Here is a 13,861-nt window from a genome sequence, read left to right as displayed (position 1 = left end):
CACATCCCCCAGGAAGCTGGACATGTCTTGGTGCAATGGTTCAGAGAATACCCCTATTCCTGCAAGGGCTGTGCGCCCTGGTGTGGGTCCAGTGGGCACAAATCCAGTGGGTACTGGCAGGAATGTGTGCTGGGGAATGCTGACAGCCAACTAAGGCCACAGCCTCCTGCTCTGCTCAGAAAGAACAGACCTGTCCAAGGGGAATTTACTCTCCCGGAACAGCCCAGGCTGAGGCAGGACTAAAAGGGGAGAGCTGGGAAAGAGCAGCCCTGACCCGACCAGGCTGGCACAGAAAGTTTTCCACCTTCAGACTTGCTCTCCGAGAGCTCCAGCATCCTGAGGAGTCCTCTCTTCTGCCTTCCAGTGTCCTGCCAAGGAGAAGAGAACCACCATCAGAGCACTGCCACAAGGGAACCCCTTAGCCAGGATGGCCTCGTGGGCACTTGTTCCCCCAGCCAGGCTGGGGACAAGAGGGACTGCTGCTTATCCAGGGCCTCCAGCCACCCGTGGGAAGGGCACTGCTCTGTGCCCAGCCCATGTTCAAACAGAGGCAGCAAAGAGCAGCTAATCAAGCAGAACCTGGTAAAGAAGGAGGCCAGGGTACAGGATGCCAACCTCAAGCCCAGCCAGCAAGCACAGGGCTGTGATAAATGGGGGCATCAGGGGCTCTGACACAGCTGGAACACATCACCCAGCACTGCATGTCCAAAAGCAGAGTGGGACAAGTCTGCCCTTGTGCTTGATGCTGGAGGGAAGGGCCTTCAGGGCACTGCCAGGCAAGGAACCCGTGCCCTCTCTCTGCCCCTGGGAAGATGCAGCCATGCTGGTCACACATACTAGAGGAAGACCACTTGGTGTGGCTGCTTTGAGGCTCTCTGGCCCAGCAAAGTTCCCTCTCCTGGCTGCTCTCTGCCCCCAGAACTGCTCTGGAAAGCACTGGCATCCTGGCTGTGGCAATGGAGCTGCAAATCACCCCAAAATGGGCTATTGCAGGAAACTGCAAGCCCAATTGTGCCATTAGGAAGCTTTGCAATGGCCCAGCCAATGCCCAGGCTTCCCCAGTGAGCTGCCACCCCAGCAAAAGACAGGGCCAGAGGTAACAGAGCCTTGCTGAGCCTTCCCAAAGAGCCCCCTGGCTTCAGCATCTTTCCCCCATACCCCGTGCTCGTGCCTGCTTGCAGGACCCACACACCAGCCAGCTGTGGGGCACAGGGCAGAATCAAAGAGCCCCCACAGAGCTGGTCACATGCAGGAGAAGCCATGCCCTGCAGTACTCTGAACCACACAGTGCTTAGCTGAATCCCAGCCAAAATCATCCACCAGAAATCTCATCATTTGCATCTGAATCCCTAAAGGGCTGAGGTCTGTGATGGATTTAAGGGATTATACAAAACTAAGACATCATGTTGCATCTTCATGCCGTGAATCACATTTCTGAGCACAGGCAGAGCTGCAGCACGAGGGTTTTGCCTGCAGGAGCCAGCAGGAAGACCTGGAAGGACTCTCTGTGCTCCCCTGAGACTGCCACGAGCAGGAAAAAGCAAGGTGGGGGCTAACACCTGGCGAGTGACTGTGAGCCAGATGCCACCCACGCTCCTGCCTCCCACCTCCTCTAGCAAGGCACGTTCCCCACACCCAACACACCTCCAGCACACTCACTCCCCCACAGCTCTCCTGGGACGCTGCTGTTCGCTCCCAGCACTGAGCAATTTCCCCTGCTCTGGCTCTAAAGCCTTCCCCGTGGGAATGGGCTTGTGGATATCCGGATAGGTTTGTCATCCTGACGCTGGCCTCCACTCCATCGACATCCAGCCGAGGAAGGCTGCAGGACTGAGGCGTGCTGGCTGGCAGCAGCACAGCACTGGCTGCCTGCCCACTGGAGAGGCTGCTGGCAGCTCTGCTGGATTAGCTCACCCCTGGGACCGGCCGGTGCTCTCGCAGACCGGCGTGGGAAGGAGGGAGTGAGTTCTCTGTCCACAGTGGCCCACAGGGACAGGTAATCCTACATCAGGTCAGCTCATCCCTGCCAACCAGGGAAACAGCTCCTGCTGCCAACCCAGCCCCAGACCCAGCGCAAAGCAAAGGGGATGGTGTGCAGGGTCACCCCCTCACCTTGGCTCTTCGCAGCCTCCTGGTTCCCTGAGCTTGCCTAGCAGCCTGAAGGCAGCTGTCCACGTGCCTCTGATACTGCAGCAGTGGCACCAGTGACTTACAGAGGTAGCACTTCTCACACCTGCCAGGCAGCAAAGGACAGAGCACTGCATTAGGATTCACCCTGCACCAGGCTTCCAGACACCAGTGGTGACTCTCCTCTCCAGGCCATGCCATGGAGAAGACGTGTCACCAAATCCAGTCTCGCTCAGTGGGGTCAGGCTGGCACCAATCACAAAGACTCAGTGATTATCAGTTTTCCCTGCCTGTTCCTCTGTATCCTGCTGCTGCAGCAGCGGGACAGTAATCAAATCTGCTCATCTAACTATCTCAAACACCACTGATTTTTTCCCCAGACATAAAGCACCCTGTCAAAATCTACAGAAATGAAGTGCAAGGGCTTTGCAAAGGGGAGTTAAATTCTGCCTGAAAAGTAAACCAAGTGTGTTAAATCAGAAAGACATTTTACCAGGGCTGGATGAACTTGTCTGACTAGTAAATCAAGCCTTTCTCTGCACTGTCTCCATTTTACATCATGCCATGCAGGGAGAGGAATTGCAGAGCACATGCTCCTGCTGGGGGGGTTGCCTCAGCCTGTTTCTCAAACCCCCTCATTTGGGTGGAAGATGCTCAGGCTCACGCAGGACAACTGAGTGTTCTTGGGAAAAAGATTATTCTGGGTGAAAGGAGATGAAGGTCAGGCATAGATTTGCACAGCTACACTCACTCCCACACCAGCTCTCAGCAGGGACTGTATCCTGCAGAAGAGGACACTGGCTCTTCAGGAGGGAAGCTGCATTCAGGAATGGACTATCTCCAAGAAGAGACAAATCCCCCAGGGACCAGCCCCAGCAACATAGTGTTCAGTTTGATAGTGGTACTCTCTGAGTGAAACACCCCAGGCTCTAAAATGCATATGGAGAGCCCCCATCGAGCAAAACTCTGCAGCACTTTTTCCCGTATTTTCTTTCCAGTCAGTACTGATTACCCAGATAATGTGTCTAAACAGAAGCTGTCCTCTCTATAATTAGCCTAATTCCATTAGTGATGTTGCCATCCACTGTTTGTAACAGCAAAATTGCTTCCATAGCAGGGATTTTACTGTCAGATCCTCTCTTATGATGCTTTGTGTGGGTGGCAGGAGGAGGGGCTGCATGGAGAGAGATTAAACAAAGCCACTGCTATTCTGAAAGTCTAATTTAATTAAGGATATCACTACAGGTGCCATGTTGACAGCCTCCATGTCCTGGCCTCTTCTTTTCCTGGGGTTACCAAGCTCAAACCTCCCATCAGAAACTGGCTGAGTTAGCACCATTTTAGCTCCAGCTCCCCTCCAGCAGCCATGCAGCCCTGACCGGTCATGGATTGGGCTGAAAGGAAATCAGTGCAAAAATAAACAATCTGAGAACAGCAAATTCCTCTTGCTTTGGTTTAAATATAGCCAGCACTGCAACAAGAGGCACTGAGGAAAAGTAATTTCTTAGGGAAACACTGTTATAAGGCCAACAGCCAGCATTTGTACAGGAATAAAGACATCCATAGTCAAGCTAGTACAGAACCACAGAAATAATCTTGTAGGAGCAGGCATACCTACTTACTTGTCAATGTCTGAGGATGGTGGGCTGCTTTTACCACTGGCAGCTTTATTTCTTGCCTCTCTCTGACGCCGGGTGAGCACTGGAGGAAAAACAGAAAGGGTTAACAAAAAGGGTTACTACCATCCACCCCAAACTATCCCTACATCATGCTCAAATGCACCAAGTTTCCATCACTTCCACTCAAAGCTGCAGCAGAAGTGATGGTAGAGCAGAAGAAACAGTGGACTGGGACAAGCAGAGTCTTCTTTCCTGCAGAAGAGGTTGATGAACAAGTGTCCTTTTTTCCTGGAATACTGAAAAATTTACCTTTCCCAGACTGGGGAGCCAGCTGACCACTTCACACTTAATTTGCCAGAAAACAGCTGGATTGACAGTCTGTAGTTTACAGGAATTTCAGGGCCGATGACAGCAGTGTGATAGCCTGAGAGCAGCGTTACCCAGCTGCTCTGGCAGCACAGCCCAGCTCCCTGCCAAACCAGGCTCCCATGCCTGCTGCAGGGAGGGACAGTGCCAGCTGTGGGCTCAGGGAAACAGAGAGCAGAGGCAAGGGCTGTGCAGAGGCACCAGACCTGTGCTAGAGAGCCTGGCTGGGAAGGGACACAGCTCACACTGGAAAGGGAAGGTTACAACAATTAGCCCACACTCATCACTTTCCCACTGCCCATGTGAACCATGGTGATCCGTGCTACCGTCCACAGACAGCCCTAGCAGTCCCCTGGATGAAGATCTCTGGCAGGAGCAGTGCTTCTCTCCAGAAGCTCCAACACATGGGTAGCCAGTGAGATCCCAGCTGAGCAGCTGACGGGTCCAACCATTTCTGTTCCCCCAGCAAGCCCAAGGAGCCTTTCCCAACTGGCTCTGCAGGCATCTGCAGGGAGCACGTTGGAGTGTTGTCCCTTCCAGTTGAATTCCTCTCAGTGTATTCCTGTTGACATACCACCAGCAAAGATCCTCAGGGAGCATTTCAGATAGCTTAGCTTGCTTCACCAGGGACGTTCAAGACTCCAGCTCCAAAACAGATGTCACAGTAAGCGCTCTCAGGCATGCTGGCTAAGGGGACAATGCAGGGAGCTGTTTTACGGCTTGGTGATGCTGCTTCCCATACTCATGAGGACAAAAGTCTGACTCCAAGGTATAGACACAACAAACTTGTTATTGTTAGCACATCATCTGTGATAAAGAAAGCAAAGCACAAAATTTTCTGCGGAACAAAGGGAATTCTTCCGAGCTTTAGCAAAACCCCATTTCTAGAATGTTGGGCAACCCCAATATCTATCCATAATGCAACACAGCCTTTCCTTTAGCAGCAACCACTGATCTGCAGCCAAAACCAGCAATGTACTGTGAAGTGCTCAGGAGCTGTTGGGGCTGATGGGAGACAACCAATGCTGAAGAAACAAGTTCAAGCCTTCCTGGGATGTGGGTATTGTCTCCTAGGCGATGAGTGATACCAACAGCGCATCATTCACAGGAACTAAAGCAAATGTCTCTTTTTAACATAGCCTGGCCCAGATCTGAAGTGGCAGCCTAACTAGGAAGACTGGTAACAATGGCCGCCCCCCAGGCCATCCAGCCTCCCAAGAACCCAACCAACATATGTGTTTGACAGCATGGTGAGAACTGCTCTCCAAATCAGCGTGTGCTCGTTAATATTCCTTAACGAGCCTTGTGCTCCAGCTCAGGTGTTAATCAGTTCTATTTTCTTCCAAAAGCAGTGAACACATCTGGCATAATGGGCCTGTTAGAGATGTCTGGGACTAGCTGCCAAGGAGGAGACCCTCAACTGCATTGCTGAAAGAAGCAGCAGAGGAGAGAGAACAGAGCCAGCTGGTGAGGCATAACCCCCATCAGAACATGCTGGTTGCCCCCAAGAAGGAACACAGGAAAAGACTTGCCACAGGCAAAATCCCCACCACAGAGCAGTGCTGACCTGCCTGTGTGCCAGGAGCCTTGTAACTCTCCCAAATGCAATGCCCTTTGCTGGGTCAGACAGACTCCGTGGCCCAAGAACAACCTTCTCCCTCACTTGGCATTTCTTCTGGTTGACAAGTCATTCTTGGCCTGTTTGGCTCCAGCACTCACCCTGGGGAAGAGCAGCAAACCCTGCCCAGTATGGCCTTGCTATCAGCACACTCAGCCCGGGCACCTCCTGGGGCTGCCAGGTTTGGCTGGCATGTGGAGCTGCGAGGTCAGGACCACTGAGCACCTTCCTGCTCAGCCCACCTGCGGTCCCATCCACCAGCTCCCTGTGCTCACTGCCAGCTGTGCCACTTCCCTGCAGGACCTGTCAGTGTCTGGCTCATGGCATCTTGTCCCTTCTCAGAAGCCATGCAGTTTTCCTCTGCACCCATTTCTTTACTCTTTTTTGCTTTATCAGTGCCACTTGTAATGCTGTCAAGAGCTTTTTAACAGCATCAGTGCTGCTGCTGAAGACTGACAGCTGCATCAAGACTGCATTGGAGCTTTTGGGAGGAAGGGATATACCAAATCCTCATTTTCCTGGGCTCACTTGGGAACTGAGAATGCTGGATGGATGTAGATGAAGGGTGAGAAGCACCGAGTATGTCACAAAGCCCAAGAGTATTTGCTGTACTCAGCTGCAGCCAAGATTCACTTCCAGACCGAGACCAGCGGATCCCTGTGTTGGCAGCAGCAGAGGGTGATGAATGTGGTGACTCCAGCAGAGCCCTCTCACACAAGTGAGCCCCTCCAATTGAGTGCACAAAGAAAGAGGGAGCTGGCACAGAAATTCCACAGCTCCACTCATTCACTTGGAATGAACACCAGTCACTGAGCTGGAAACCCAGGGTCTCAGCCCTCCCCAGCCTGGTACAGTAGCTAAAACAACATCAGGCTCTTCTTTTTTATTTACTCAGATCACAGGAAAGTGGAAATTCATTATAAGATTTTCATGCTGCCCAGGTATGTGGTGGTCTGGGCATCCAGCCAGATTGACCATGTACATAGGGGAAGCAACTGTAGCTCATCTTGCCCAGCTGTTCATTTGAAAACTTGCCCTTAGATGTCAGCCAGACTGAGCTGGCCTCCTGAGACCTAGGACTGAGAGACTTTGGTGCATGATTATAAGAAGGAAGAAGAGAAGTAAAACCAGCAAGAACTCATCCTTTTGTAGTATTAAAATGAAAATCACTGAGAGATACAGTTTGCAGGACTGCAATTCCAGAGACATCAGGAGTAAGTCTAATTAATAAATCTGAAGACAGACTAAGGACGCCTGATCCAGTGCACCAAAGGAAAACTGAAGCCATATTTTCTTAATAGATCAGGGCATGGCTTAGAGAGCAGAACTTTGACTTCCTCTCACACAAGACGGTTGCTGTGCTCCCAAGGAAGCCAGCAGCCAGCCAAGAGCACACAGTGCTGCAGCGGTAGAGAACAGCTTCTGGACCCACACAGGAGCTGGCATTTGCTTCAGAAGACAATTCCCTCACATCTTTGCTCTCCCCATGCATTAGCTTTACCTGTGGATGTTGTGCTAGTGGTGGATGCCAAGGTAACAGCCCTGGAAACAGAGTCCTTTTGTACCTGCACAGCTGTGCCAGGCTATTGTCTGGCCTCTGCTCAGAGCTGAACAGCATCTCTGCCTATTCAACCCAAATTTCACTGACTAGCCCAGCAGCTCAGAGCCCTTTGGGTGACAGTTGCCTTCTAACAGCTGGTGGAAGCTGGCCTGAGGTGCCCCACAAGCCAGAGCCCCACAGGCAGGCAGGATTCTGCCCAAGCCTGGTAAGCCCGTGGTCTGCAAAGAGTCTGGGTGCAAACAACACAGGTGTCTTACACTGTTATGGCTAATAGAGCCTGGTCTCTACAGGGAAAATACTAGAATAACTGGCAATAGAAAACTCAAATTACTGTGATTTTGTCCCAGACCCATTGCTCCACTTACAGCCATTATTACAGAGCAAAATTCCTTTTATTCCAGGCTGGTTTCCTTACAGGGGGATTGTTCTGAACAAGCCAGAACAGCAGAGTAGCAATTCCAAAATAACTACCCTTACAAACATCCCCAAGGAGACTAGCCTGGAAGCAGAATGGAGAGGCCAGCCTTGAACTCTGTCCTGCTGAAAGCCAACGCCAAAAAAAAATAACGGATTCCCTTGCACTGCTGAAGACTTCAAAGCCTTTTCCTGATCACAGTGGGAATTCCCCAGGATCAATGGATACACTCACAGTCCAGCCACACCAGAGACCAGAATACCACGAGGCCAAAGACATTCCTGCTAAAAGGCACATTAAAATTCTGCTCCATTTTGTAACACAAATAAAACCTCTATCAGTCTTGAGGACAGGAAAGGAACTATGATAATTTGTGATTTGCCTGAGCCAAATGTTTTGCATCAGTAGCTGGGTTGTGCCTGCGGAGAGAACCTTCAACCAAAATTGTATCAGCCTTTACTCTGGCTCCTGTTATCTTGACAGGACCCATGTCACATCCCCAAAGATTTAGCATCGCAGGAACCTTTTATTTAAAAACTACATCAACTCTGCATTAAGATTACACGGCGAAACTCCCTCCTGCTAGAGGAATGCAGAAGTTACAGTTCTTGTACTAGCTATGATTTGCTCAAATTGCTCAAACATCATAGATTTAGGTTGCATTTAACAAGCCAGTATGTAACTGAAAATTATATATTCACAGCCTGAAAAGTTAATCTTATTACAAGCTACTACTTTGATATAACCTGACATTGTACTAACACAGATTTTACATTTCAAGCAGCAGCTAAAACATAACTTACTGAATATGTTGATAATCAACCAGTGTATTTGTTCACTTAAGCTCTACAAAGGTTGGCTATGGAAAACTGATATGAAAAAGAATACAAAGAAGATTAATATGGGCATTCCGACTGTGCTTCTGTGCTTCACTTTTCACATGAAGGAGAAAAATCCACACTCCCAGACTGATAGTTATCATTTTGCAATTTTAGTGAAACAAGAGGAAAACTTTTCTGCAGATTCTGCCACCTGAACAGGCCATTTTTGCACATACAATGTCAGACTTCATGCTGAGCACAGGCCATTCTTGTAGTAGTACAGAACATTTTCCCCTCTCAATAGCCCTGAAGGACAATTGCCCACATGGCTCAAGCCTTCCATTTTCTACCACTGCCACATTCTCTGCAGGTCCTAAACAAAGCACACAATAGACAAATCTTACAAGTACTGCTTGAAGCATCCAGAACTAGATCCTGGGGTAATATTCAAGAGCTGATAATGTGGCAAATTATTGTGTGAAGTCAATCAGAAATGATGTCTCTGTGCAGGAGGTGCTGGAAATACCAGAGCTTCCAATAACACTCTCCTGGGCAGCATGGAGATGGAATAAGGCAGAGTGAACAAACCTCCCCATACACCAAATATCTCGAGAGAGACAAGACTGCAGCACCTGCCTGCCAAGTACCAAGGGGGAAGGGGGGTGAGCACGAGGAGCAAACACGTGGAAGGAGCACTTGGCAGACCTGGAGCGTCCTCGCCAGGCTCCGGCCCCGCCGCGCCGTTGCAGTACATGGCGTGCACCTCGATCTCGCCAGCTGGGAAGCTGTGGTCACACAGAGGGCACGACACACGGGCAGCAGCTGGAGCACTGCACTCCGACACAGTCCTGCCAGCATCTTCATCCTCACCAACCTAAGGAAGAAGAAGAAAAATTAGCCAGACAAGGCTGTTTCTCTTACTTTGCTTAGGTGCAGAGCTCCATGCTGTCTGCTAGCTACTCACGCTCACACGGACTCAGACTTTCTTGATAAGTTTTACTCTTCCTTCATCACATAATGCTCAGAAATAATACCACTGGGTGAATAAACTATGCTGCACTGATAACTAATTTTTCTTGCAAAGGCAACATGTCCTTCTGAATCATGGTGAAACTCCCTGCACAGCCATGCACACTGTTTAAGGCAAACATCACCTGCACTAAAGTGGAAAAACGGCAAAGCTTCCATTAATCAGGAAATCTCAGAAGCGAAACTGATGGAAAATTCATGGGGCAAAGCAAGAGTTCAACACTTGACTTGTGCTCATCAGTTTCTGGACATGATCCATGCTGCACAGGCAGCATTGTCTGGGAACGCAGCTTCCCCCAGGATGAAAGGAGGCTGCTGTGGTGTTAGGAAGCCTGGAGAGATCACTGGAAGCTCCTCCTTTAGAGAGGAGGTGGCTGAAGGGGACACCGATCAAGGAGAGAGGCAATACCATTAAAAATCTGTGTCACACAAAATTACTAGCAGAGGCTTTTTGCCAGGGCAGAATGTCACAGTTCGTGTACGTTCTCAGAGTGCCATTACCATTTATGGACACTCTCTTTTTGCATTGGTCACACAGCTGCAAAGGTGCTCCACTATCAACCCACAGAGATCCAGCCTGCTCCCTATGCCACTGACATTCCCAAATGCAGCAGACTGCAGCCATCTCACTCATAACTGCATCTCTGCCTAGTCAGGCTTGTTGTAAGATTTTTCCACATTTAAGAAAAAACCTTCCCTTCCCCACAATGATTAAGAAAAGCTATTTAAATATTAACCATGTAGAGAAATCTATAGAAAAATAATATAGGAGAGGTTTCTGTTCTTAGAGCTAAGCAGTGACATGTGGACAGTGTGCAGCAAAACTGCTGTCTGCATCCCTCCAACAGTATAATTTCAGGGAAGCAGTAATTGGGGTCAGCCAAGATGCTCCGTGCCACTGGAGCGCTTTGCTGTATTACTCGGTTTATTACTTCCTTTCCCAAATGAGGATCTGATCCTGATTTTTATGTCCTAAAGGGAAGGAGGGTGCTTTGTTGACTCAGAGGAGCTATGACAAAAATTGCAGGACTGCGACTCAAACTGAGATTCCAAATCTCAAAAAGCATTTCTACCCGACACTAGCTGAAAGGCTACGAAAGCGAGCCCCAGGAACATCCCTCATTCCCAGGAAGGCTTTCTGCCCTGAATTTCTGCAGAGGAGTTGCCACAAGAGTTCCTCCAGCCAAACACAGGCTGCTGAAGTACATCACTTACAGCATTAACACTTGTACCCCTCTCTCACATCTCAGTGTCATTACATCTTGTGAAGTCCTCACTGTGGGGCATCACACTGAAGAGCCATAAAATACAAGATGTGTCAAACATGAATGATCAGATCAAACCTGCACTACACAGACAACACACATAAAAAATATGATGGGAAAAGCAGCAGGCACTGCTCCTTCTAGCTGCCTTTTTTAAAGCAATCTTAGGAGATCACCAATTCTGCACACCCTGCCCGCCTACATTCAGCGGTAAATTACTAATTTTAAATGGAAATGCAACATTCTGTAACAAAAGACTGCTTGTACAAAACCTTGCTGTAACAGTCTGGAAAACCTCAACTGCAGAACCAATCACCCCTGTCAGAGCCAGAGACATTTGCCTCTGCTTTTAGCAGAGGAAATTGCCTACAAGACATAGTACTTGCAGCCAACAGCCAGCCAAGAGCAATGCTAGAGGCTGAGCTCAACAACAAGACTCTTGTGTCCTGGCTCAGCATCTGCTAGGAAGAAGTCATTCCCAGTGGTCTCTGCTTGGCTCCTGCAAACCACTGATGCCATGGTAGCTGTTTCTGCTGTTTTCCTGGAGGGCTGTGGCTCTGGTCTGGGACCTGCTGCCAACCATAATGAAGTCAAACAATCCCTAGGAACCTGCTCCCCACCACCTTGTGCCACTCAGGCAGAGATGTGAGACACAGGGCACCCTCTGCAATGCACAAGGGGACAGGGCAGTGTCCTGGCCGCAGCCAAATGGGTCATGAATGTGCTTTGGTGGCCAGCCCAGGACCGCCTCTCTCCTTGCTGCAGTCCCTAATTGACTGAGCAGTGCTTGGAGATACCTGCAGAATGAAAGGCACACGAGAGCAGAAGATGGTTTATTAAGAGGCCTCTGAGAATGAGACATTGGAACTGCAGGCGTGCTGTACAAGCTGCAAACTCCCAGAATGAGCTTTCCACAAATGAATCCTCTTGTCAAGAGCTGTACGATTCTGTATTCATGTACCCTGCACCAGAGGAGTACTTGGCAACCCCTTTGATATCGCTTTCTAAATTAATAGACAAAGGGAGTTTTATCAGAAGCAGGAACTGAAGTCAGATGTTGGTACAGTGACAGCTGCAAAGCAATTGCTGTGCAGGTGTGACAACACAGGGAAAGGGGTTGCACACAGCACACATCTGCAGCAGAAGGTAAAAGGATGGCCCTGCCACTGACTTACTATTGCTATTAACTATTACTGCACAAAACTCAAGATTCCCAGACTCAGGACACTCTGCTTGGCCTGAAAACCACCACCAGCTCTCAACACTTCATGCACATCTTTAGATCAGTCTGATCTCTGGGTGAGGCTCTCCTCTTAGCCTCTTGGTCTGTGGAGAGCAAACTGGAGTTCAGAGCAGTGTAAAAGGGACAAGCAGGTGACAGCACAAGAGACTGAGGTTTACTCAGACTCCCCTCAGAGCTCTTGGGGTCCCTCTATATTGCTGAGCATCACAGCTTGGACCCCTGAGCATGGGCAAGCAACAGCACTGCCGCCCACGCTGATGGCATCCTCCAGCTCAGCAGCACTGGGATATAAAAGAACGGGCTGGAATTGATAACAGCTCTCCAGCTATAGGACTGAAAGGCTTCAGAAGCAGCTGCATGCAGTCCCCAGCCAAAAGGGACTGGAGATATAAAGCAGTAGAGAAAAGCAAAGAGGAAACTGTTTGTGAGGATCCAAACAGCAGAACTCCAAGCTTCCAGCTACCTAAAGGGAAATGCCAGCACAGCTCAGCTGAACCGAGGTCTAAAAGGTAGGATTGCAAACAGGACCCTTCAAGATCTTTTACCTGCATAGGTGCACCTCTGCTGTCTAAACAGAGCTCTTCACTCTCCTCCTCAACAGCTTCCAGTGGGCTTGGCTGTGTCTCTGCAGGAAAATCTCCATGTCAGCACAGGTTGTAGTCCCCAACTATCTCTTCACTTGTTGATGTAGCTTAGTCCTTAACGCTTTTTAAGAGTTTTCACAGTTTCAAGACATTCTTTAGACTTGCCACAAATGTTAACAGACAAAGTGCAACAACATAGCCAGATGAGGGGTTAAAGTCACAGCATGGTAGTGTGAGGATAAAGGCACTGCAGCTGTGTAGCTTCATGGGGAGTGGGATTAGACACAGACAAAGTGTGCGGGACACTTGCTGAGATGGAGACAAAGCAAGAATAGTGCTGCTTTCACATCAAGACAAGCAGAGCTCCCATTCCATGGTCTGTCTCACAGTCACACCTTCTTTAGACCTCCACATCTTTGTTAGCAACAAAACATGCCTCCAAGCACCACCATGACCTATCCTGCTACAGCTGCTCATGAACAGGAGAAGCCTCTTCATTATTTTTCTCACTTAAAACCTTAGACCAGAAAATCTAAAACATGGTAGGAGAGACAAGGAAGAAAAACTCCTTAGTCCCAAACATGTTTAATTAATGTAAGACAAAAATTATTTCAGCTTTGCACATTATCTTGACACTGAAAAATCTGAAAATATGATTGCACTGCAGAGACATCTTGCTTTGAGTGATCCCTCCATGCTCAGTGCACATCCAGGTGTCTCTTCAGCAAGTCTCCAACAATCCCTGTCACAGAACTGCCTTAGAGGAAATGGATCCAAAACTAGGGGATCAAATTAAATTACCTGAATAATTTTACCCTTGAAAAATGGAGATGGGAAATAAATCTCGTTTTGTTCAAATAACTTGAAAATTCTCTTTTCTCTGAATTTCCTAAGTGTGTAACTTTTGGTACAAAATTCATAACAGTCTCAAGTGCCTCTTACCTGGGCAAATAGAGATCGCTTCTTCAGCAGCATTTTCTGTGGCAGTATCTGGGCTCCTTTTACTGCCAAGTGGGGTCATTATGGAGATGCTGTTCAAAACATAAATATAACAAGAATTTCCAACCCAGTAGGAGAGAGGGCCACACCTGCCTTTCTTACACAGTTGAGAATAGCAGATGATGCCATAATTTCCAAGTGGTCAATATCTGACAGCCAGAAATGACCAGGATTAACAGCAAAATATGGGTCTAAAATGCCATCCTAAGCAAAA

General features: G+C 48.9%; 1 protein-coding gene across 3 annotated transcripts in view; it reads right to left on the bottom strand.

Annotated features, from left to right (window-relative positions):
* The window catches only part of UIMC1 (ubiquitin interaction motif containing 1), a 39,870-nt gene that overhangs the window by 640 nt on the left and 25,369 nt on the right, over nucleotides 1–13,861 (bottom strand). For 2 of the 3 annotated variants that reach the window (XM_021530687.2, XM_077786655.1), the window contains exons 7-12: nucleotides 13,591–13,679; nucleotides 12,610–12,689; nucleotides 9,233–9,401; nucleotides 3,750–3,828; nucleotides 2,113–2,233; nucleotides 305–368 (exon numbers count right to left, since the gene is read on the bottom strand). In XM_021530687.2, coding sequence (XP_021386362.2) covers nucleotides 305–368; nucleotides 2,113–2,233; nucleotides 3,750–3,828; nucleotides 9,233–9,401; nucleotides 12,610–12,689; nucleotides 13,591–13,679 — 602 coding nt within the window. The remainder of the gene's footprint in view (nucleotides 1–304; nucleotides 369–2,112; nucleotides 2,234–3,749; nucleotides 3,829–9,232; nucleotides 9,402–12,609; nucleotides 12,690–13,590; nucleotides 13,680–13,861) is intronic. The other variant, XM_077786656.1, reaches the window with a different exon arrangement.

This window comes from Lonchura striata, chromosome 15 (assembly GCF_046129695.1).
Source record: "Lonchura striata isolate bLonStr1 chromosome 15, bLonStr1.mat, whole genome shotgun sequence".
In the NCBI taxonomy this organism is placed as follows: Eukaryota; Metazoa; Chordata; class Aves; order Passeriformes; family Estrildidae; genus Lonchura; species Lonchura striata.
This window is presented reverse-complemented; position numbering and strand designations above follow the sequence as displayed.